This window comes from Astyanax mexicanus, chromosome 21 (genome assembly GCF_023375975.1).
Source record: "Astyanax mexicanus isolate ESR-SI-001 chromosome 21, AstMex3_surface, whole genome shotgun sequence".
NCBI lineage: Eukaryota > Metazoa > Chordata > Actinopteri > Characiformes > Acestrorhamphidae > Astyanax > Astyanax mexicanus.
In genome coordinates, this window is record NC_064428.1 from 38,612,973 (window position 1) to 38,637,112 (window position 24,140).

At 34.4% G+C, this 24,140-nt stretch overlaps 1 protein-coding gene across 1 annotated transcript in view; it reads left to right on the forward strand.

Moving 5' to 3' along the window:
• Window positions 1-24,140, forward strand: part of LOC103022636 (uncharacterized) — a 38,681-nt gene that overhangs the window by 9,753 nt on the left and 4,788 nt on the right. The window contains exons 3-7 of the mRNA XM_049469523.1: window positions 10,189-10,266; window positions 11,158-11,247; window positions 12,844-12,936; window positions 13,649-13,695; window positions 13,798-13,953. Of these exons, the coding sequence (XP_049325480.1) occupies window positions 10,189-10,266; window positions 11,158-11,247; window positions 12,844-12,936; window positions 13,649-13,695; window positions 13,798-13,953 (464 nt within the window). The remainder of the gene's footprint in view (window positions 1-10,188; window positions 10,267-11,157; window positions 11,248-12,843; window positions 12,937-13,648; window positions 13,696-13,797; window positions 13,954-24,140) is intronic.

Sequence of the window (24,140 nt, forward strand, 5' to 3'; positions counted from 1 at the left end):
ATCAATCAGATTCAGTCTATCATACTCTTAACCCCAATGCTAAATAATCAGATTCATTTTACCAGGGACTATACCCCAATACTAACCAATCAGAATCGGTCTAGAGCCTAAACCCCTACACCAGCCAATCAGAGTAAGTCTACCAGAGTCTAAACCGCAACCAATCAGATTCAGTCTAGAGTCTAAACCCCAACACCAACCAATCAGATTCAGTCTAGAGTCTAAACCCCAACACCAACCAATCAGATTGGGTCTAGAGCCTAAACCCCAACACCAGCCAATCAGATTATGTCTACCAGAGCCTAAACCCCAACACCAACGAATCAGATTCAGTTTACCAGAGCCTGAACCCCACCAACAAATCAGATTTAGTTTACCAAAGTCTCATTCCCAGTCCCAACCAATCAGATTCAGTTTACCAAAGTCTCATTCCCAGTCCCAACCAATCAGATTCAGTTTACCAAAGTCTCATTCCCAGTCCCAACCAATCAGATTCCGTTTACTAGATTGTAAACTCCAGTAGTTACTAAAAAGACTTTATCGTCATACAGTTTGATTTTAATCCAAATGTATTCAATAATATTCAGTGTAGAGTTTTTTTTTCAGTCCGTGCTCCGTTTAGAATTTTCTTTCAGTTGGACATTTAGGGTCTACTCCTTTAAGGCCTCTTAGATTATTTGCAGATTAGTTCTTAAGCTTTATCTGTTCCGTATTTTTTATGTGCTTCTTAGAAGAATCTAAAGTATAAAACAGATTCTGGTTTGTTTAACACTTTGTGTTTGCTAAATAATTCAGCATGTGTTCCTGTATAACTTTATTATAAACTTAAATAATAAATATACAATGTATAAAATCATATAAAGTAAAAAACACATTGAATGAGAAGAGGGGTGTCCTGAACTTCTCCATCTGTAAATTCTGTCAACAATTCTTTTAACCCTTTCAGACCTGAATTATCTCCAGAGATATCTCCACATTTATTTGCCATATAGATTTTATTCTACTATATAAAATCTACTGTATATAGCAAATAAATCCAATTAACTAAAATATTTAATTGTTTATTATTTCCAATGTTTTATATATCATATTGATTTTCGGTCTTTTCGGTTTTTTTTGATACTAAATCATAATAAATTAGTAAAATTCAAAATCAAATAGTGTTTTATGTGCAACTAAACATTTAATTATAAAAAAATAATAATAAAATACATGACGTCCATTGTAATGGATGCAGGTTCTGAAAGGGTTAAATATATGTTGTATATATATATATATTTGCTTTTTAAGGATTAATTTTATTATATTTCATTGTTTTTTATTATTATTTTTTGTATTTTATTCCTGTTTATGTTACTGTGAATTTGCCACTGTGTATGAAATGTGCTATGAGAATAAACTTGACTTGTCTTCTTGTTATCTTGTGAAACTTGGTGGTCAGTGGTGGTTGCTGTAGGAAACCTCAGAGTTTATTGGTTGGAGAGCTGCTGGTGTGACTGAAAAAGTTCACACGAAGCACTTTAACCACAGTCTGCTGTAGTATCAGTTTTACACAGCACATTACTAATGTTATATACAACCATACTGTACCTTTACCCTACCGGACTACATTTCCCAGAGTTCCTGTGGCTGTCACATGCATACCACCTACCAGCAGTGAGATCCCTATCACTGGAGTTCTGATTACCATCACCTTTATATAATGATACTTTATTATACCTTATTTTTGCACTATAAGCTGCTCTCAAAATCCTTTAATTTTTCAATCTTTAGAACTTCTTATAATCCGGTGCTCCTTATGTATAAATTCTACCAGTCAGGTATTAAGGAGCAGTAAAGACACTCTGAACACTGAAGTACAGAGTTATGAGCATTAGCATTAGACGCTAACCTAAACTAATGAGTTTTCTCCAGTGAAGTTTCTCCAGCACTAAGACCGGGTGCAGCAGCATTAGCATTAGCCTCTAACTAACTAACTGCAGTGCTAGCAGGACCTAAATGCATGCTAGAGCTGCGGTTAGCAGCTAATGCTAATGCTGCTGAACCCAGCCTTAGTGCTGGAGAAACTTCACTGGAGAAAACTCACCCTTAGACACAATATTAGAAATCTAAGCTTACTGTTAATAAACAGAAGCTCTTTACTCACCCAAATAAACAGGTTTTCAGGAGATAAATCTGTTCAGATTAACATCCAGAGCTCGTTTGACTTTAAAAGAAAATGTTTTTTTTTAGTTCCCTATTAGAATAAAAACATGGCGACGCCCGTGCTCACTTCAATGTAGGCATCCTAACTAGTGCTGCTTAATGTCCCTTTAATCTGGTGCTTTTTATAGTCTGTAAAATATGGGAAAAATTACTTTACTCAACTTTTTTGATTAGATTTTGCATTTTAGCCTTGTCTAATGTATTATATACTACCCATCTACTGGAAAAGTGTCGCTAAAATGTGTGAAGTGCCCTCTAAACTTCCTATTTATGGTAGGAAAAGGGATTAAGGTGAATTATAGGATGCCCCTTCTTGCAATTTATTGATGTATAGCTCTAGATTTTTTATAAATGGTAAAAAATACAATAAAGTGCCATATTGGATGCCATTCGAGTGCATTAAATGTGATGTTGTGCCCTATAGATGCCCTCATTATGGGATAAACTCATTGAAACTCAATTTCAATTTTAATTCTCAACTCTAGAATATACAGGATCTAAATTAATTCTAGAGTTATTTCATTATAATGCTTTACAAGGCGTTATATAACAGTAAAATCATGTGTATCATGATTAATTCAGTGCTTTAAAGCTTTTGAAACTTGGCTCATTCTGCCATCTAGTGTCCAGTTTAGTTCCCTACAGTGACCAGTGATCTCATCGTTTGGTTTCCTTTAAAGCTTATTTGGCACAAAAACATTTCTATAATATAAATGTATTTTAACACAAATGTGTCAGTTTGACATTGCGTACATTAAACAGACATAAAGCTGATATAACTGTTCAACTTGTAATTACCAAAATATAAAATAATAAATATTAAAGCAACTTTTGGTTTGATTATTACAGGTATTAGGTTTGTAAAGTTCTATGCATCCTTTTGAGTAGGGGTTTGTAAAGTTTTAGGCTTCAGTAAGGAGGGTTTTTAAAGTTTTAGACTTCAGTAAGGAGGGTTTTTAAAGTTTTAGGCTTCAGTAAGGAGGGTTTATAAAGTTTTAGACTTCAGTAAGGAGGGTTTGTAAAGTTTTAGGCTTCAGTAAGGAGGGTTTTTAAAGTTTTAGACTTCAGTAAGGAGGGTTTTTAAAGTTTTAGGCTTCAGTAAGGAGGGTTTATAAAGTTTTAGGCTTCAGTTATGAGGGTTTGTAAAGATTTAGACCACAATAAGGAGGTTTTGTAAAGTTTTAGGCTTCAGTAAGGAGGGTTTATAAAGTTTTAGGCTTCAGTAAGGAGGGTTTTTAAAGTTTTAGGCCACCGTAAGGAGGTTTTATAAAGTTTTAGGCCACAGTAAGGAGGGTTTCTAAAGTTTTAGGTCACAGTAAGGAGGGTTTCTAAAGTTTTAGGCTACAGTAAGGAGGGTTTATAAAGTTTTAGGTCACAGTAAGGAGGGTTTATAAAGTTTTAGGCCTCAGTAAGAAGGGTTTATAAAGTTTTAGGTCACAGTAAGGAGGGTTTATAAAGTTTTAGGCCACAGTAAGGAGAGTTTTATAAAGTTTTAGGCTTCAGTAAGGAGGGTTTGTAAAGTTTTAGGCTTCAGTAAGGAGGGTTTGTAAAGTTTTAGGCTTCAGTAAGGAGGGTTTGTAAAGTTTTAGGCCACAGTAAGAAGGGTTTGTAAAGTTTTAGGCCACAGTAAGGAGAGTTTTATAAAGTTTTAGGCCACAGTAAGGAGGGTTTATAAAGTTTTAGGCCACAGTAAGGAGAGTTTTATAAAGTTTTAGGCCACAGTAAGGAGGGTTTCTAAAGTTTTAGGCTACAGTAAGGAGGGTTTGTAAAGTTTTAGGCCACAGTAAGGAGGTTTTATAAAGTTTTAGGCCACAGTAAGGAGGGTTTATAAAGTTTTAGGCCACAGTAAGGAGAGTTTTATAAAGTTTTAGGCCACAGTAAGGAGGGTTTTATAAAGTTTTAGGCCACAGTAAGGAGGGTTTGTAAAGTTTTAGGCCACAGTAAGGAGAGTTTATAAAGTTGTAGGCCTCAGTAAGGAGGGTTTGTAAAGTTTTAGGCCTCAGTAAGGAGAGTTTGAACCAAGAATATTGAGTATATATTGTGTGCTCATGTGCAGTCCAGTTATTTTTGTTTCCACAGTGCCGTCTGGCGACTAATCACACTAAAGAACTTTTATACCATGTCCTGTTGCCACTTTTATCTCATTTATCATTTAAAGCGATTCTAAGAAGCATGATGACCACAGGCTCCGTGGGTTGGTTTTTGAAAGCCAATCAGCTGCCTGCATGTCATGGGTGTTTCCCAGTCACCCAAAACAGGACATGAGGTAATTTATTCAGTATTCACAATAAGGAGGGTTTTTAAAGTTTTAGACTTCAGTAAGGAGGGTTTTTAAAGTTTAAGGCTTCAGTAAGGAGGGTTTGTAAAGTTTTAGGCTTCAGTAAGGAGAGTTTATAAAGTTGTAGGCCACAGTAAGGAGGGTTTATAAAGTTTTAGGCTTCAGTAAGGAGGGTTTTTAAAGTTTTAGGCTTCAGTAAGGAGGGTTTATAAAGTTTTAGGCTTCAGTAAGGAGGGTTTATAAAGTTTTAGGCTTCAGTAAGGAGGGTTTATAAAGTTTTAGACCAAAATAAGGAGGGTTTATAAAGTTTTAGGCTTCAGTAAGGAGGGTTTTTAAAGTTTTAGGCTTCAGTAAGGAGGGTTTATAAAGTTTTAGGCTTCAGTAAGGAGGGTTTATAAAGTTTTAGACCAAAATAAGGAGGGTTTTTAAAGTTTTAGGCTTCAGTAAGGAGGGTTTATAAAGTTTTAGGCTTCAGTAAGGAGGGTTTATAAAGTTTTAGGCTTCAGTAAGGAGGGTTTATAAAGTTTTAGACCAAAATAAGGAGGGTTTATAAAGTTTTAGGCTTCAGTAAGGAGGGTTTTTAAAGTTTTAGGCTTCAGTAAGGAGGGTTTATAAAGTTTTAGACCAAAATAAGGAGGGTTTATAAAGTTTTAGGCTTCAGTAAGGAGGGTTTATAAAGTTTTAGACCAAAATAAGGAGGGTTTATAAAGTTTTAGGCTTCAGTAAAGATGGTTTGTAAAGTTTTAGACCAAAATAAGGAGGGTTTATAAAGTTTTAGGCTTCAGTAAGGAGGGTTTTTAAAGTTTTAGGCCACAGTAAGGAGGGGTTTTAAAGTTTTAGGCCTCAGTAAGGAGAGTTTGAACCAAGATTATTGAGTATATATTGTGTGCTCATGTGCAGTCCAGTTATTTTTGTTTCCACAGTGCCGTCTGGCGACTAACCACACTAAAGAACTTTTATACCATGTCCTGTTGCCACTTTTATCTCAGTCACATTTAAAGCGATTCTAAGAAGCATGATGACCACAGGCTCCGTGGGTTGGTTTTTGAAAGCCAATCAGCTGCCTGCATGTCATGGGTGTTTCCCAGTCACCCAAAACAGGACATGAGGTAATTTATTCAGTATCTGATGTGTACTGGTAAAGTGTTCAAAGCTTCAACAAACAGACATCAACAAGTATTGCTCATTTTGTGACAGAAAACATGAAAAAAAGAAAGAATATTCTAAAACCAATATAGATTTTATAAATATATGAAATAGAAACAGATTAAACACCAGACCAGCACTCATATCTAGCAACATATCTAAATCTTATATGTATATATATATATATATATGGAGAGTTTGTAAAGTTCTAGGCAACAATAAAAACAGTTTGTAAAGTTCTAGGCAACAATAAAAACAGTTTGTAAAGTTCTAGGCAACAATAAAAACAGTTTGTAAAGTTCTAGGCCACAATAAAACAGTTTGTAAAGTTCTAGGCAACAATAAAAACAGTGTGTAAAGTTGTGGGCCACAATAAAAAGAGTTGGTAAAGTTCTAGGCGACAATAAACAGAGTTTGTAAAGTTCTAGACTACAATAAACAGAGTTTGTAAAGTTCTAGACTACAATAAACAGAGTTTGTAAAGTTCTAGGCAACAATAAAAACAGTTTGTAAAGTTCTAGGCGACAATAAGGAGAGTTTGCAAAGTTCTAGGCTAAGATAAAAAGAGTTTGTAAAGTTCTAGGCCATAGAATGGAGAGTTTGTAACATTATAGGCTACAGTAAGTAAAAATAAGTTAAAGCATTTATTTGCAGAAAATGAGAAATGTCTTAAGAGCTTTCAGATCTCAAATGATGCAAAGAAAACAAGTTCATATTCATAAAGTTTTAAGAGTTCAGAAATAATCAATATTTGGTGAAATAATCCTGGTTGGTTTTTAATCACAGTTTTTTTTCATGCATCTTGGGATCATGTTCTCCTCCACCAGTCTTACACACTGCTTTTGGATAACTTTATGCTGCTTTACTCCTGGTGCAGAAACTCAAGCAGTTCAGTTTGGTTTGATGGCTTGTGATCATGTATATATGGATTAAATTCAGGGACATATAAGGCTAATTTATCTGACTGACCCTCAGGATGATTTCAGCTCTAAAGCAGAACTGCACTTTCTGAGAAACAACAGAACTGATCTGAGATCATCTTCAGCTCAGACTAGACAGGAGGAAGTGGTGTAATGGACAGATGACAGATAGAGAGAGAGAGAGAGAGAGAGAGAGAGAGAGAGAGAACTCATATAGGGAACTCATATAGGGAAGTTATAAACTGAAGTTTAGTGTTTAAGGAAATCGGTTTACTTTTTGTCGATCTTTTAAACATGACCATCTTCATCTCTTTCTTCATCACCGTCCTCCTCTTCCTCCTCCTCTTCTTACCCGGTGAGTTCTCCCTCTTTCTTCTTTTCTCAGCATCACAGAGTAGTGTAGAGTTAGTGTAGAGTTAGTGTAGATCACTGATAAACACAGACTCTGTTGTTTTAACACGGTAAAAAGTGACACTTTTAAAGAGTTTATCTAAAAGATGTGAATAAAATAAGTGAACAGCTGGAATATACTGAATCTTGATCTGTGTGAATGTATTAATGATATATTAGAATTATTACAGTGTTAGAGTGAAAGGAGAAGTTTATTAGTGAAAATTGTAGAAAATGATGCTCTAGTATTCCTGTATTAAAGTATTACACACTGTACTCCATACACTTGTTTATACTACCATTTACTCCCATATACTTCCTTTACTATCCTATATTAGCCTATAATACCCTATATACCCCTTATACTACCCTATAATCTCTATACCCCATGTTCACTTTAACCCTTATTCTTCCCTATACCCTCCTATACTACCATATACTCCCTTTACCAGCTAACAGCTCTTTAAAATCAATGATGGGAGTTTTTTTTTTTTTTGGAGTGCTGGATAAATATGGTCTAATAGTAATAAAGTGTAATTATATATAAAGTGTAGTAATATGTAAAGTGTAAGTATATATAATCTGTAGTTATGTATAAAGTGTAATTATATATAAACTGTTATTATATATAAAATGTAATTATTGGTTATCATGCTGTTAAAGTGTTTTTAGGCATTTCTTATTCTTAACAATTTTATAAGTAAAGTTTGTAAATTTATATAATAAAAATATTCTCATTTAGAGCATTTATTTACAGAAAATGAGAAATGTCTGAAATAACAAAAAAGAAGCAGAGCTTTCAGACCTCAAATAATGCAAAGAAAACAAGTTCATATTCATAAAGTTTTAAGAGTTCAGAAATAATCAATATTTGGTGGAATAACCCTGATTGGTTTTTAATCACAGTTTTTATGCATCTTGGCATCATGTTCTCCTCCACCAGTCTTACACACTGCTTTTAGATAACTTTGGATAACATGGTTTAATAATAGTTATAAAGTGTCATTATATATAAATTGTAATATATATATAAAGTGTATTCATATATAATAAGTTTAAAGGATTTCAAAAGTGAAGAACAGGGCAGATCATAACAGAAACAGAATCAAACCCTCAAAGACGATCTCCTTTTTTTTAAAATGCCAATCTTTGCTAAAGTTTACACATTGCTGATGATGTTCGGTACTGTTTGTTTGTTTCACTGTATATACAGTAGATGCAAATTTACAAATAATATACACATTTAGAGATTGGACCTGTTTGTTTACTTGAGATGGGCCTTTGTTTTTGTACTTTATAATTTATTTTTGTATAAATAAAGCCATATAAATAATACATATTTTATACAATGTATGCTTTTATACTAGTAATTCATTTTACACATAATTTGGTAAAAAATTATTTAAGCAACCAAAAAAAGAGCCGGATCAGCTTAGTGAGCCGAGCCAGAAGAATTCCCATCACTAATCTATACTACTGTATAGTCCTCATACTCCCTATCTTTTATGTACGACCCCATACTCCTCTATACTCACTATACTGCCCTATACCTCATATCATCTCTGACCAATACAAACAAAAAACTATTTCATTTACTACATAATTGGACCACACAAACTATCCTTAACACTGTGTCAAACTTTCTTGATGAACAATTTGATTAAATTACCTAAAAATAAAGTATTTTTACATGGACTTCCATTTAAAATTAAAATGTAAAGTTGCTGTTTTGGAGATACATGTTTTTAATAGGACTGTGAAGATACGTTCTCTATACTACCCTGTAAAAAGCAATGGTGATTATTTTATCAGTGCTATTAACTGGAAATGACTGGTCCTATAGATGCTCCAATCATGGCACACAGTTTTTCAAAAGTTGCTTTAGACATTTTGACACCTTAACTAGGCCTGTTACAATAATTGCAATATATATATATATATATATATATATATATATATATATATATATATAGTACAGTAAATGAGCATGACCTCAATAATTTTTGATAATCGTGATATTGTCTACTGTGTTTATTTGCATGTTTGTTCACACATATAACAGTGAACAGTATTTTAGCCAGTCATGCTTCAATAACTGTTACTTCATAACATACACACAGTGTGGACTAAAGTAGGTGAAGAAATAAATATATAATTCCCAAACTAATTATAATACAAGCATTGGAATGTTGTTGTCTTTAGAAAGTGTATTATTGCCTTTTTATGCTATTCTATTATCATTATGTCAGTGGCATTTAATAGTCTTAAAATTATAAATATACCATATATCGCAATCATTTCTGGGACAATATATCGTCCACAAAAAAAAAACATATAGTGACAGGCCTAACCTTAACCCAAGGATGATCAGAAAGTAGCTAAGCACTGATCTTGCAGAACTGTCTGGTGTGTTTGCACTCCCAGCTGTTTCTAGTAATGAAATCACTGTCTTTATAAAAGTCCCAGTTTTTACCCATTATTATCTTTGATGGGTAAAACTCAACACAAACATTTTAGCTAGCTTCGTCGTTCGTGTGGCTCTACATTGTACACTGCTCTTCCTGAACTGTCTGGTGTGTTTGCACTAGGGGTGGGCGATATGGCCCTAAAATAATATCACGATATTTCATGGTATTTTTGCGATAATGATACTCATATATCCAGGATTATAGTAAAATAAATGATACTGGACAGATGTAATCGGTCTCTAGCAGATATATAATGGGAAATGGGGTGGGAGATACGGCACGATATTTTAGGGTATAATATCGTTCACGATATTAAAAGATTTTGACGATATCAACGCATACGATACCATATGGCACACACAGATTTTTGTACACTGCAAAAATAAGACTATTATATTATGAAGTGGGTGGAAGCTTGACCTATTTCAGCTGAGAACAGTTGCAGAACAACTGGATGCTAAATATGCTAAAAAAAAATGTTTTTTTACTAAACCGTATTTTATTACTAAACACTGTGCGTTTTTTTGAGTTACAGCTGGAAACAGCGCTGTAACTACTTTTACTGGTTACAGTGGGAAGTCAGTTCAGATTAATTGCCCCTACCAGTCTGGATTTGAGACCAACATGTATCTCTGCAGAGGACAATGTCTACCTTGGGAAACTAAAGACATCCCTGTTGAATCTGGATCTACAGCTAAAGATCCGAGATTCTCTCTGAAAGACGATACAGCAGCCGGAGTCTTCACCGTCACCATCACTGACCTGAGACCAGAGGATGAAGGACAATACTGGTGTGTGGTAAAAAGATCTTATCGAGTTTCTCCTGATTACACAGAGATTCAGCTGCTGGTTAAGACTGGTGAGTGATCAGACATTTAAAGACATTGTCCAATTAAAGTTGCAAGAAAAAGTATGTGAACCCTTTGGGATTATACTTGGATTTCTGCATAAATTGCTCATTAAATGTGTTCTGATCTTGATCTTAAACTAAGTTCACGCAAAAAATTATATGTTTGCATGGTTTTATTGAACATAACATGTTAACATTCACAGTAAGAGGGGAAAAAGTATGTGATCCCTTAGGCTAATGACTTTTCTAAGAGCCAATTGGAGTCAGGATGTGATGAGATGTGATTGGATGTATTGGTTAAAGCTTCACTGCCCTATAAAAACATAAACACACACCAGTTTTGAGTTTTGAGCTGTTCTTAAGAAGCATTGGTTGATGTGAATCATGCCTCTCAGAAGACCTACGGTCTAGAATTGTTAACTTGAAGCATGAAGCTGGAAAGGGTTACAAAAGTATCTCTAAAAGTCTTGATGTTCACGTGTCCACGGTCTACAAGACAGACGCTCTACAAATGGAGAGTTCAGCACTGTTGCTGGAGCTCCTCTCTCTAGGCATAGTAAAGTCCTGTAAAGGTGACTGTAAGAGCACAGCACATGCAGAATGATCAATTAGGTGAGGAAGAAGAGAGCGACCTCAAGAGAGAGAGCGATTCACACCAGATATCCCAACAATATTGCTGTGTTCAATAAAACCATGCAAACATATATCATAATTTTGTGTGGTTTTAGTTGAAGCAGACTGTGTTTGTGTCTATTGTTGTGAATTAGATGAAGATCAGAACACATTTAATTATCAATTTATGCAGAAATCCAAGTATAATCCCAAAGGGTTCACATACATTTTCTTGCAACTGTATATGAAAAATCCCTAATAAATATCGTTATGTTTGATTTTGTCTAGATGCTCCAAAACCACTTGTCTTTAATTCCACGTTGACTCCAGTATCAGTACAGATACAATCAACACACCTCCCTCTTTTGGCAATTACAGGTATTGTATATTAACACTCTTCTTCTTCTTCTTCTTCTTCTTCTTATTATTATTATTATTATTATTATTATTATTATTATTAATAAACCAGTGAAACATTTTAAACAAGCCTCAACCCTGTTTTACAAGAACAGTCTTAAATACAGTATATAGGGGCTGCAAATGAGTCTTTAAAGGGTTCCCAACCTTTTAAACTCAAACCCCTGATAAAGGAGTGAAATAGGTGATCAAATCGATTGATCTGCTTGAAGAATCTCAGAATCTTTCATTCATCTTGAACATAACTAGCTTGTAATCCAGCAGGTAAGACCAGATAGCTAAAACTCAACCTAAATATAATGTAGTATTCTTTCTAAGACATTATGTGTTTTAAAATATATTATATTTTAAATTTGCAGAACAGAAAATGTACAAAATTTTACCTGCAGTACCACAGCCGTCCACTGGGGGCACGTCCCACAGGCTGCTCACCAAAAAAACTTAAACCTAACTAATCAAAGCCTGTACTGGTCGAACTTAGGGAGCTTTACTTTAATTAGTAATTTTTGACAAGGTTTTGAATCTGAAGATGTTTACAAAACCCATGTGACATTTAAAAAGCATCTTTAAAAGTCCACTATTTAACTTTTTTTTTCTCAAAAAGTCTTTATTTTAAAGAAATGGTTATAGACTGCATGTTCAAATAATTGATATTTATAACAAAAAAAATCACTCCTGATATTGGGCACTCACTCCTGTTGCTTTTTACATTTTGAGTAACAGGAATGAAAGTAACAGGAATACATTTTTAGCATAGAATTAGCAAAAGCATAAAAAATAGCTAAATGGCGGCTAAATGTTAATACATTTTATGGTACCACTTTAAAATAAGACTACCTTTATAAAGGGTTTATAAATGGTTTACAATTAGTGTATTAATGGTTACTAATTAGGTTGTAAATGCCTTAAAAATCATTAATAATCAGTTATAATTTAAGAAGAATTTCAAGAACTTTGAAAGTATCCTCAAGTGCAGTCAACGCAAAGACCATCAAAAATGTTAAAATGATGAAACTGGCACTCATCAGGAGCGTCCCAGGAAAGAAAAGGAAGAACACGAGTTTCCTCTGTTACAATTAGTTTATTAATGGTTACTAATTAGGTTGTAAATGCCTTTAAAATCATTAATAATCAGTTATAACACATACGTAGAAGGGGAAACAATAAAGATGGCTGTGGGTTCACTATTTGGCAAACAACAGGTCATTGTTGCCCTTTCTACGTGTGTGTTATAACTGATTATTTATGATTTTTAAGACATGTACAACCTAATTAGTAACCATTAATAAACTAATCGTAAACCATTTATAAACCCTTTATAAAGGTAGTCTTATTTTAAAGTGGTACCCTTTAAAGTGCCCCTTCTTTGGAAGGCAGTAGATATACCTAATAGCCACAGCTACTTTTTGAGACTGCATTCACTTTAGATACAGAACAACTATAATCCAAATTACCAGAAATTCTTAAAAAACGATTAAAGAAACAAACTTGGTAAAGTTAGAATGATAAAACATGATAAAAAGACATAAAACCCAATTCTGTTATCTCTGATTCCAGAGTTCATCATTCTGTACGGGCTGGTTTCACTGCTGATCGCGGCAATCTCTGTTGGTGTTTTAGTCTGTTTCTGCAAAAGGAGGAAAACTAGAGGTAAAATGAACCAAATTTCATCATTTTAAAATGTTCTGCATTGTAGATTAATACTAAATTTGCACATCTCTGCTGGATTTTCTCAGTCAGTTTTATGAGGTAGAGTCTCCTGGAATTCAGGCTTTCAGTTAACAGCTGTGCTGAACTCATTAAGAGTTAATTACTTGAGTTTCTTGTCTCTTAATAAAGTGTTTGAGAGCATCAGTTAAAGTAAAGTAGTGAAGAGGTAGAGTTACAGGTATACAGTGAATAGTGAATATTTAAGTAATGTTCGAATCCAGATTATGAGAAGAAACAACTACTCAACTAAATAAAGAAAAAAAATAATTTAAGAAGAATTTCAAGAACTTTGAAAGTATCCTCAAGTGCAGTCACCGCAAAGACCATCAAAAATGTTAAAATGATGAAACTGGCACTCATTAGGAGCGTCCCAGGAAAGAAAAGGAAGAACAAGAGTTTCCTCTGTTGTACAGGATAAGATCATCAGAGTTACCAGCCTCAGAAATGTTAACAAGAAAGTTAACAAAGTATTTTGGTTTGTTTAAAACTGTTTTTAAGTTACTATATGACTCCTTATGTGTTCCTTCATAATCTTACATACATTTACTATGTAGCAAAAAAAGAAAAATATTAAATAAGAAAGTGTGTCCAAACGTTTGATTGGTACTGTACATGCATTGAATTTACACAGAAACATCATCATTCTTTCCAGATGCTGAAACCTCTGATGGGTCACAGGCAGATGTGGGAGGAGTCAGGGTGAGTGAACAGTGAATATTGAGGCTATTGATTTATATTTGGAAGAGGAACAAGAAACATAATTTCTATGGAATTGATGTCAATATGGTTTATTTTTTACAGGATGGAGCTGATTATGAAAATGATCCAACTAGAAACCCAAACTCCATGGCAGTTCTTCCAATTTACCAAAGTCTAGACCCTAAAACCAACCAGCCAGATTCAATCTATCAAACCTTAAATCCCAACACCAACCAATCAGATTCAATCTACCAGAGCCTAAACCCCAACACCAACCAGTTAGATTCAGTCTACCAGAGTCTAGACCCCAACACCAACCAATCAGATTCAGTCTACCAGAGTCTAGACCCCAACATAAACCCAGCATATTCAGACTACCGAAGTCTAAACCCCACATCTATCAATCAGATTGGATCTAACAAAATCTAAAACCCAACCTCAACCAACCAGTTTCGGTCAGATACCTGAGCTTAAACCCCAACACCAACCAATTAGATTCAGTCTACCAGATCTAGACCACAACACCATCGCATATATTTGTACCATAAATCTGATGCACATTAGTGTAATATCAATTTGCTTTTGATGTTTGCTTTTAGTAATTTCTGTAATAAGATTACAGTGTATCTGTATTTAAAATATGTTTTGTTCTTCTTTTCTAAGCTTAAATATTGTTTGTGCCTATACCCCAACACCATCCAGTCAGATTTTGTCTACCACAGCCTAAAACCCAACACCAACCAATCAGATTCACTCTATCAGAGCCTAAAACCCAACACCAACCAATCAGATTCACTCTATCAGAGCCTAAAACCCAACACCAACCAATCAGATTCAGTCTATCAGAGCCTAAAACCCAACACCAACCAATTTGATTCACTCTATCAGAGCCTAAAACCCAACACCAACCAATCAGAATCAGTCTACCAGAACTCTGAACCCCAACACCATCACATATATTTGTACCATAAATCTGATGCACATTAATGTAATATAAATTTGCTTTTTAAGTTTCTTGCATTTTTTAAAGAAACTTCTGTAATGAGATTACAGTGTATTTGTATTGTTAAATATGTTTTGTTCTTCTTTTCTAAGCTTAAACACTGTTGTGAGTTAAACATCTTTAATTTAAATGATGCCAGTGTTTGATTTATATATATGTTTGTGCATTAGGTGTTAACCTATTACAGCATTTAGTACCAATTTTTTTTTTTGCTCAAATACTGTGTTTAGTACAGAATTAAATAAACTGATCCAATAAATTGGTCTTAATACTTTTCCATGTAATGCATTCTTCCAGTTACTCAAAGTGTGGTTCTGTAACATTCGCAAAATTATAAAATAAATAAGAGTGATGGAGAAACAAAAAAAACATCCCTTATAAGACTATTTACAAGACTACGAAATTAAATGTTACTTTTTTTATGTTTCCAGAATTTCACAGTTATATATTTTATTACTGAATTATTAACAGATCGCTAATAAGTGGGTAATAATATGGTAATATTATGGTAACAAGTTGTATTAATCCATAAATAAGATATTAATATCCTACTTGTTACTGATTAATAAATGGAGGTGGAGGTGATAGCTTCATAACAAATAAAAAATTGAGCATTTGTGGCAGTGTATCACTCCTGCAAAATAGAAGCGCTCACCACAAGACCATCATTGGGTCCCAAACAGAACCTGGATTCATTGCTAAAAGATAGAATTGTTGGAAAGTCGTAGATTGTGGCCAATTCATCTAAACGACCATCCTGCTTCTCTCAGTCCAATGATGCACCCTTTCTCAACGTCCGTCAATATACATATTCAACCTATCACCAAATTGGACCCACCTGGTTGTCTAGGTGGTTGGCTCCACCACTGCACATATCACTGAGCTGTTAAAGTTCCTCTTATCACTACTAGGTGTGACTGACTGTCGTATCTGATGATCCTCCCCAGGTCATCGATCCCACCAGCAGTTTACAGTTCGAACTCTTTAGTCCACCTCAAAGCCAGGATTGAAGTGCTCACCATGAGTCCTGTGTACCTGAACAGCACCTGGATTTGTGGCTGAAGGTGATACAGTTCCAGTAGCAAATCAGGTTTCTCTTTTGCAACATCATTGCAATCAAAGGTCGCTAACAGTGATTGGCTGACGGATGACCAAGATGGCAGACAATTTGTTCTCTCAGTTCATTGATGTGCCTCCTCTCAAAATCTGACAACTAGGCAAAATGTCTTTAAATGCATTGTAAAGGCATTTCTATCAGTCAACAATCTCTCACCAGGAAGTACACTACCCAAAAGTAGCATTTTAGTGGTAATATTTTCTACAGCAGCAGGGAAGCACTTTTATGCCCTCTTGTGGTGTAAAGACTGAACTTTTAAATCTTTATGAATATGAACTTATTTTCTTTGCATTATTTGAGGCCTGAAAGCTCTGCATCAAAATAAATGCAAAATAAATGCAAACAAATGCTCTAAATGATTAAAATATTTTTATTTGGAATTTGGGAGAAATGTTGTCCATAGTTTATAGAATAAAACAACAATGTTCATTTTACTCAAACATAAACCTATAAATAGCAAAATCAGAGAAATTGATTCAGAAAGTATTCTCTTAATTTTATTCCAGAGCTGTTTAAACACAATATAGCAGTATTCACTTATCAAAAATATAAAAAATATATATTTTATACATCAGATTAATTATGTAAAATTACTTACCATTGCGTAGAACATCAGATAATGCTATTTATCTGCGTCTCTCTTCTTCTTTTTCCTTTATTTTTAATCCACTGTGCTCCCAGAGGTTTTAACTGTGCTTAATGGTCACATTGGTGCACATATCCTCTAAACTTGTTTTTCCATGTATTACTTCTCTTTTTTTTTGCGTTAGTGGAATTTTGCGTTAGTTGTGCAATTTTCTCTGCCTGTCAGAGACATGGCATCACAGAAGAAAAGATTTCTTAATATTTATCTTCCCCTCCAGCTCACCAACGTTTAACACAATTAACACAGTGTTTTAAATAAAAAAGTGTTTAAGCTAAATTTTGTATATCTCAAATGGTAACATTATAAATTATATACAGAAATAACAAAAAAAAGCATTTAAGCATTTAATGGTATAGATTTATTTTATGCAATGTTTGATCAGTTCTGCTGTATGTTTTAAAATTATGGAACTTATTTATCAGTGTTGACTATTTATTTTGTCATTTTAACTGGTTTTAATGCCAGTTTTTAATCATTCCTTTTGTTCCATTTTGATTATTTCTTGTATATCACGTATTGCTCATTTATTGTGATATTTTCACCATTTATATTCCTGTTGTCATTATTGATCATTTCTTTGTCTTTTCACAAATTCTTTTGTAATTTCTATCTTGGATTATTACGTTAGAACATTAGTTTACAGATCGGTAATAAGTGGGTAATAATATGGTAATATTATGGTAACAAGGTGTGTTCTACTTGTTACTGATGAATGAATCAGTAATTGTGGAGGTAACAGCTCTGTAACAATTGGGTAATAATATAATAATATTAAGGTAACAAGTTGTATTTACTCATTAATTAATTGACAATTTTGGATTTTGTATTCAGTTAATATTTTATTAATACCTAAATTTTAATGATCATTTGTAAAATATAGCTAAAACCCATTATTTAAGTAATAAATGATGTGTGCATTTTCTACGTTACAAAATAAAAGAATGTGATTGTTGCTGAAAAAAATAAAAATAAATATATATATTTTTTCCCAGCAAAATTACAACTATATAAAAGAATACACTGATAAATTACTTAAATTATTGAAAAACTAACAGTAGAAATTATCAAATAAAATACAATTAAAGATATAAATGTTTATAGTGTTACCATTTGAGATGTACAAAATTTAGCTTAAACACTTTTTCATGTAAAACATTGTGTTAATTGTGTTAAACGATAGTGAGCTGGAGGGGAAGATAAATATTAAGAAATCTTTTCTTTTGTGATGCCATGCAGAGGAAATTGCACAACTAAAGCAAAATTCCACTAACACAAAAAAAAAGAGAGAAGTAATACATTGAAAAACAAGTTTAGAGGATATGTGCACCAACGTGACCATAAAGCTGCTGGACTAACTGTCTGATACTGCACAGTTAAAACCTCTGGGAGAATGGCAGATTAAAAATTAAGTAAAAAGAAACAGAGAGAAGCAGATAACTAGCATAATATGGTGTTCTACACAATGGTGAGTCATTTTACGTAATAACCTAATGTATACAATATGTTAATATTTAATATTTTAATTTTAATATATTTTTGATAAGTAAATATTGGTATATTGTGTTTAATCAGCTTCCACTTCATTTCTGAATCAGTTTCTCTGATTTTGCTATTTATAGGTTTATGTTTGAGTAAAATGAACATTGTTGTTTTATTCTATAAACTACAGACAACATTTCTCCCAAATTCCAAATAAAAATATTTTAGTCATTTAGAGCATTTATTTACAGAAAATGAGAAATGGCTGAAATAACAAAAAAAGATGCAGAGCTTTCAGACCTCAAATAATGCAAAGAAAACAAGATTATATTAATAAAGTTTTAGGAGTTCAGAAATAATCAATATTTGGTGGAATAATCCTGGTTTTTAATCACAGTTTTTTTCATGCATCTTGGCATCATGTTCTCCTCCACCAGTCTTACACACTGCTTTTGGATAACTTTATGCTGCTTTACTCATGGTGCAAAAAATTCAAGCAGTTCAGTTTGATGGTTTGATGGTTTGTGATCATCCATCTTCCTCTTGATTATATTCCAGAGTTTTTTAATTTGGTAAAATCAAAGAAACTCATGATTTTTAAGTGCTCTCTCATTTTTTCCAGAGCTGTTTTTTTTTCCCTACCAGAATCAAAAGTATTAAAAATGGGTTTATCCTACTTTTGTTGGAGTAACTGTTGCTATGGTGGCAAAGAATGCATTCAACTATATCACTCACTGTTGGAAAGTGAATATATTGAAAGCCACTTGGTTAAGTTGATTAATTTTGACTATTTCACTGTTTTATTTTTTCAGTCCCTTACATTCACCCATCACTTATTGCTGATCTTCCAGATGATGGTTCTGGGTGAGTCTTTCCTTTTTTATTATGATTTTATTGTAATATGATTGTTTATCGTTGTAGCAGGTGTAAAAGTAGTAGTGACAGTACTGGTGCATCTAAAAACTAGGATATCATTAAAAAATGCTTCATTTCAGTTAATTAGTTCAAAATGTGAAACTCATATATTATATAGATGTATTACATACAAAGTGATCTATTTAAAGCATTTTTTTATTTTCATTGTTGATGATTATGGCTTACAGCCAATCAAAACCCAATCAGAGCCATGTCATCTGCTGGTGTTGATCCACTGTGTTTTATTATCAAGTTTAAAGTCAGTGCAGTGTTGTTTTTCCGCAAAATCTTACAGCACTTCATGCTTCCCTCTGCTGATTTCATTTTCCAGCAGGACTTGGCACACTGCCCATACTGGCAAATGTAACAATTGGTCTAATGTAATATTCTGATTTTCTGATTTTTGAGTTTTCACTGGCTGTAAGCCATAATCATCAACAATAATAAAAAAAACAATAATTAAAAAAACAATAATAAAAAAAAAACGAATTTAAACTGAACTACTAAAATAAAGTTAATTTTCAATTATATTTATTTTTTTTAAGATGCACTACTACATGTACTTGTACTAGTAATCTTTCTAGCTGTTGTTGTAGGTAGTATCATTCACTTTTATCATTATCATTTCTACACTCATTCCCAAAAAAATATTCACCCTGAATTGCTGCAAATTTTAGTTATTTTAGTTAATTTAGTTCTGTCACAGGCAAGTAAAGTAAATAATCACAGGTGTGGTCTGATTGGACACTGGGTCTATACACAACAAGAGGGCATAAAAGTGCTTCCCTGCTGCCGTAGAAAAATATTACCACTCAAATGCTACTTTTGGGTACTTTTTTTGTACTTCCTGGTGAGAGATTGTTGACTGATACATTGCAAAAAATCAATTGGCAAAAACTAGTCAAAATATATGCAAATTTAGACAAACATATGTATATTAAGCATATAAAACTGCCAATGGGGTAAGCTAAATGTTCTTAGTAAGATTTCTTACAAAAAGCAATGGCAAAGTCTCAAAAATAGTGAAGAAACACCTAAAATCAAGCAAAAAAGTCAGTGTTTTTGGACACAATAATTACTTAAAATAAGGTACAAATTCTAAGTAAGAATGATTAAGATAATTATCCCTAAAATAAGCAAAATATCTAACACTTACAATACTTAGTAAGACAAAAAGTCTTATCAGAGAAGAAAATAAGATTTATTGCCTTAAATTTAGAAAATTTCACTGGCTAAGATTGAGTTTTTTGCAGTGTAGAAGTGCCTCTACAATGCATTTATAGACATTTTGCCCAGCTGTCCGATTTTGAGAGGAGGCACATCATTGGACTAAGAGAACAAATTGTCTGCCATCTAGGTCATCCATCAGCCAATCACTGTTAGCTACCTTTAAATGCAATTATGTCGCAAATGAGAAATCTGATTTGCTACTGGAACTGTATCACCTTCAGCCACAAATCCAGGTGCTGTTCAGGTACACAGGACTCATGGTGAGCACTTCAATCCTGTCTTTGAGGTGGACTAAAAAGTTCGAACTGTAAACTGCTGGTGGGATCGATGACCTGGGGAGGATCATCAGATACGACAGTCAGTCACACCTAGTAGTGATAAGAACACTAACAGCTCAGTGAGGCAGCACCTAGGCAACCCGATGGGTCTGATCTGGTGATAGGCCGAATATGTATATTGATTATAGACGTGGTCTAATTAGACACTGCACTGGCGGCAAGGGAGCTTAAGAGTAGGCTTTCAGAGACTAATTTTGGGTAGTGTACCTCCTGGTGAAAGACCATCGACTGCTATGCATGCCTCTACAATGCACTGAAAGACTCAAAAATATAGATGGACGTTGAGAAGAGGTGCATCATTGGCCTGAGAGAAGCAGGATGGTCATTTAGACGAATTGACCACAATATAGACTTTCCAACAATTCTGTCTTTTAGCAATGAATCCAGGTTCTGTTTGGGACCCAATGGTGGTCTTGTGGTGAGCGCTTCTATATTGCAGGAGTGATGCAATGCCACAAATGCTGGAGTGATTGATGATCTGAGGGGCATCGCATACAGCAGTCGGTCACCCCTAGTAGTGAAACGAGGGACACTAACTAACAGCTCAGTGATACGAGCAAAACATCCTGATTTTAATGGCAGAAGTTCCATTTGATAGCAGCATTTTTCAGCAGGATAATGTTCACCAACAGACAGCAAGGGTATTTCTCGGAAATGCAGGAATGTCCCCTTGTCCTACCCGCTCTCCAGATTTATTACCATTCCAGCATTGATTATGGAGCAGCTGGGACTCTGCAACCTTAGCTTCAACTTACGAACAGGATCTACAGGTCCAGCTGTAGCAACATCTGTGGGTAAATATGCTGCAGGATCCATACAGAACCTGTAGAACCTCCTCCAAACCCAACCATACCCATCCAATCCAAATCTAAGTCGGTGTGCCATTAAAATAGCAATCCGCCAAAGTCAGAGCACACCTGACTCTAAAAGGTAATGATGAGCAAGAGACACTCTGATCACGCCCAAAATGAACCACACCCATGATTAATTAAGAAAATTTGCTACGTAGGCAAAGAATTAACCCTTACCCTAACCATCATTTTGGCCCAAATCTTAACCTTAACACAAAACTCAACTCTAATCATCACCCTGATCTTAGTCTCATCTTGTACCCAGTATAGATCCTCCAACATGCCTCCACGTGTTTTTATTCTTTGTCTTTATAATCTCTTTTTATTATCATTCTAATCAGCTGTTTAATGTTCTATGTTTCAGGGACTTTTGGAGACAACTGGAGTGTTCAGTATAACCATAAGGAAATATGTGCTTTAAAGGGATCCACGGTGTTCATCCATGCCTCCTACACACATCCCCATCAATTTAGAGATATAGAGAAGTATTTTGTCAAGAATGTAGTTAAAGGCGAGGAACCAACTAACTTGATAAAAGATCCAGATTATTCAGATCGGATTGAGTATTTTAACAGCCAGTTGCACAATTTTACCCTTAAACTGACGGATGTAACTAAGCGAGACCAGGGCACATACTTCCTCAGAATCATATCGAACGAAGCATCGGTACGATATCTGGGTGCTCCTGGAGTGACACTCCATGTATCAGGTCGGTTACTGCACACTTACTTTAATTACGTTTTTATCATTGTTGTGTTGGTTCTCTTTTTTAAATCTTTCGTGAATGAATATCTTTTTACCACCTAGATCTCAAAGTGAAGTTTCCTGAACGTGTTTTGGAGGGAAATGCAGTGCGTATAACATGTGCAACCACCTGCAGTCGCAGAGACAGACCGATTTTTACCTGGTACAAAAGTGGACAGCTTTTAAAAACAGCCGATGACCTGTACTTCCCGTCGATTAGAATAGAACACACTGGCATCTACAGCTGTGCTGTTTCAAGATATGAACATTTTCCTTCTCCTGCTGTTCCTCTCAGCATCAGATGTGAGTATATTCTGGAATATTACCATATCAAGTTATGCAACAGCCATAAACTGGACTTTTTTTTACCTCAGGAAGGTCTAATGCAGGGGTGTCCAAACTTTTTATGTTGGGGGCCAGAAGGAGAAATATATTTGAAGTCACGGGCCACAGACTCTGTAATAAAACAAATAATGAAATATACCACTTTAAATAATACTTTTTTCCTGATTATTTCATTTACACACCATTTTACTTGACTTACTATCTTTATCTTTGACAGTGTTGTGTAAACTAAGATTTTTCAAATTAATGTTTAATTTCATGATGTCTCTTAATATTAAACTCCTTAATTACGGCAACTTTTAGACTCTTTGGCCCGTTTTTCTGCACTAGAAATGCGCACTCTCTCCGCTTTTAGACTCTTTGGCCCGTTTTTTTGCGCTAAAACTGTGCACTCTCACCGCTTTTAGACTCTTTGGCCCTTTTATGCGCTACAACTACACGCTCTCCACTTTTAGACTCTTTGGCCCTTTTTTGCACTACAACTACACGCTCTCCACTTTTAGACTCTTTGGCCTGTTTTTCTGTGCTAGAAATGCGCACTCTCTCCGCTTTTAGACTCTTTGGCCCGTTTTTCTGCGCTAGAAATGCGCACTCTCTCCGCTTTTAGACTCTTTGGCCTGTTTTTCTGTGCTAGAAATGCGCACTCTCGCCGCTTTTAGACTCTTTGGCCCGTTTTTTTGCGCTACAACTACACGCTCTCCACTTTTAGACTCTTTGGCCTGTTTTTCTGTGCTAGAAATGCGCACTCTCTCTCCGCTTTTAGACTCTTTGGCCCTTTTTTGCGCTACAACTACACGCTCGCCGCTTTTAGACTCTTTGGCCCTTTTTTGCGCTACAACTACACGCTCTCCACTTTTAGACTCTTTGGCCCATTTTTCTGCGCTAGAAATGCGCACTCTCTCCGCTTTTAGACTCTTTGGCCCGTTTCTGACACCTAGCGTTCAAACTTTAAATCTCACATTATAAAAACCTGCTTAACAGCGGGCCAACTTTCATTCTATTTCTAAAATACCTCGGGGCCGCTCCAAAACAGAAATCGGGCCGCAAATGGCCCGCGGGCCGTAGTTTGGACACCCCTGCTCTAGTGATTCTAAGAATGCAGAGTAAATGACAGTTTTTGGCTCCAAATGACTAAATTTGGACTGATCTAACTGGTGCCTATCAGTGTTGAACAGTATGAGACTGTCTTAGAAAACTTAGTCCGAGGGTTAGTGTGCAAAAAATATGTAAAAATATTAAATTGTATGTAAAAACTCATTATTTATTTTTTTATGAAGTACAGTGTACAAGAAAAAAAAGGTTTTCATCCATTTTTCCAAAAAAAGAATCTTTTTTAATCAGAGTTGTGTTACAAGAAAAAAAAGAACAAATCTGACAAAAGAGAAATTCATGGTGCAATGTTTAGAAGTTCCTTTTTTTTATGTTTCAAGCTAAAATTAAAATAAGAAATGTGCGTGTAAAACTTTTTTTTTCCATTCAGTATAGAAAAGAAGAAATTTTCTTTATGTTTTTCAATTTCCTAGTTTTCCATTTCAACCATACATGAACAGAATTTTTAGGAAAAAGTGTTTTTTTTTTTCATTTTTGGATTATAACTGACTGTATAATCCAAATAACATGTTACAAGATGCAAAAAAATAAAAAAATATTTTTTCCTAAATTTGTAATTATGAGGGGCAGAGAAGAAAAAACTATTAGTATAATATATATATATATATATATATATATATAACTGATAAACCCTTCACTAACGTCTGAGCCTCTGTCCACTTGTATA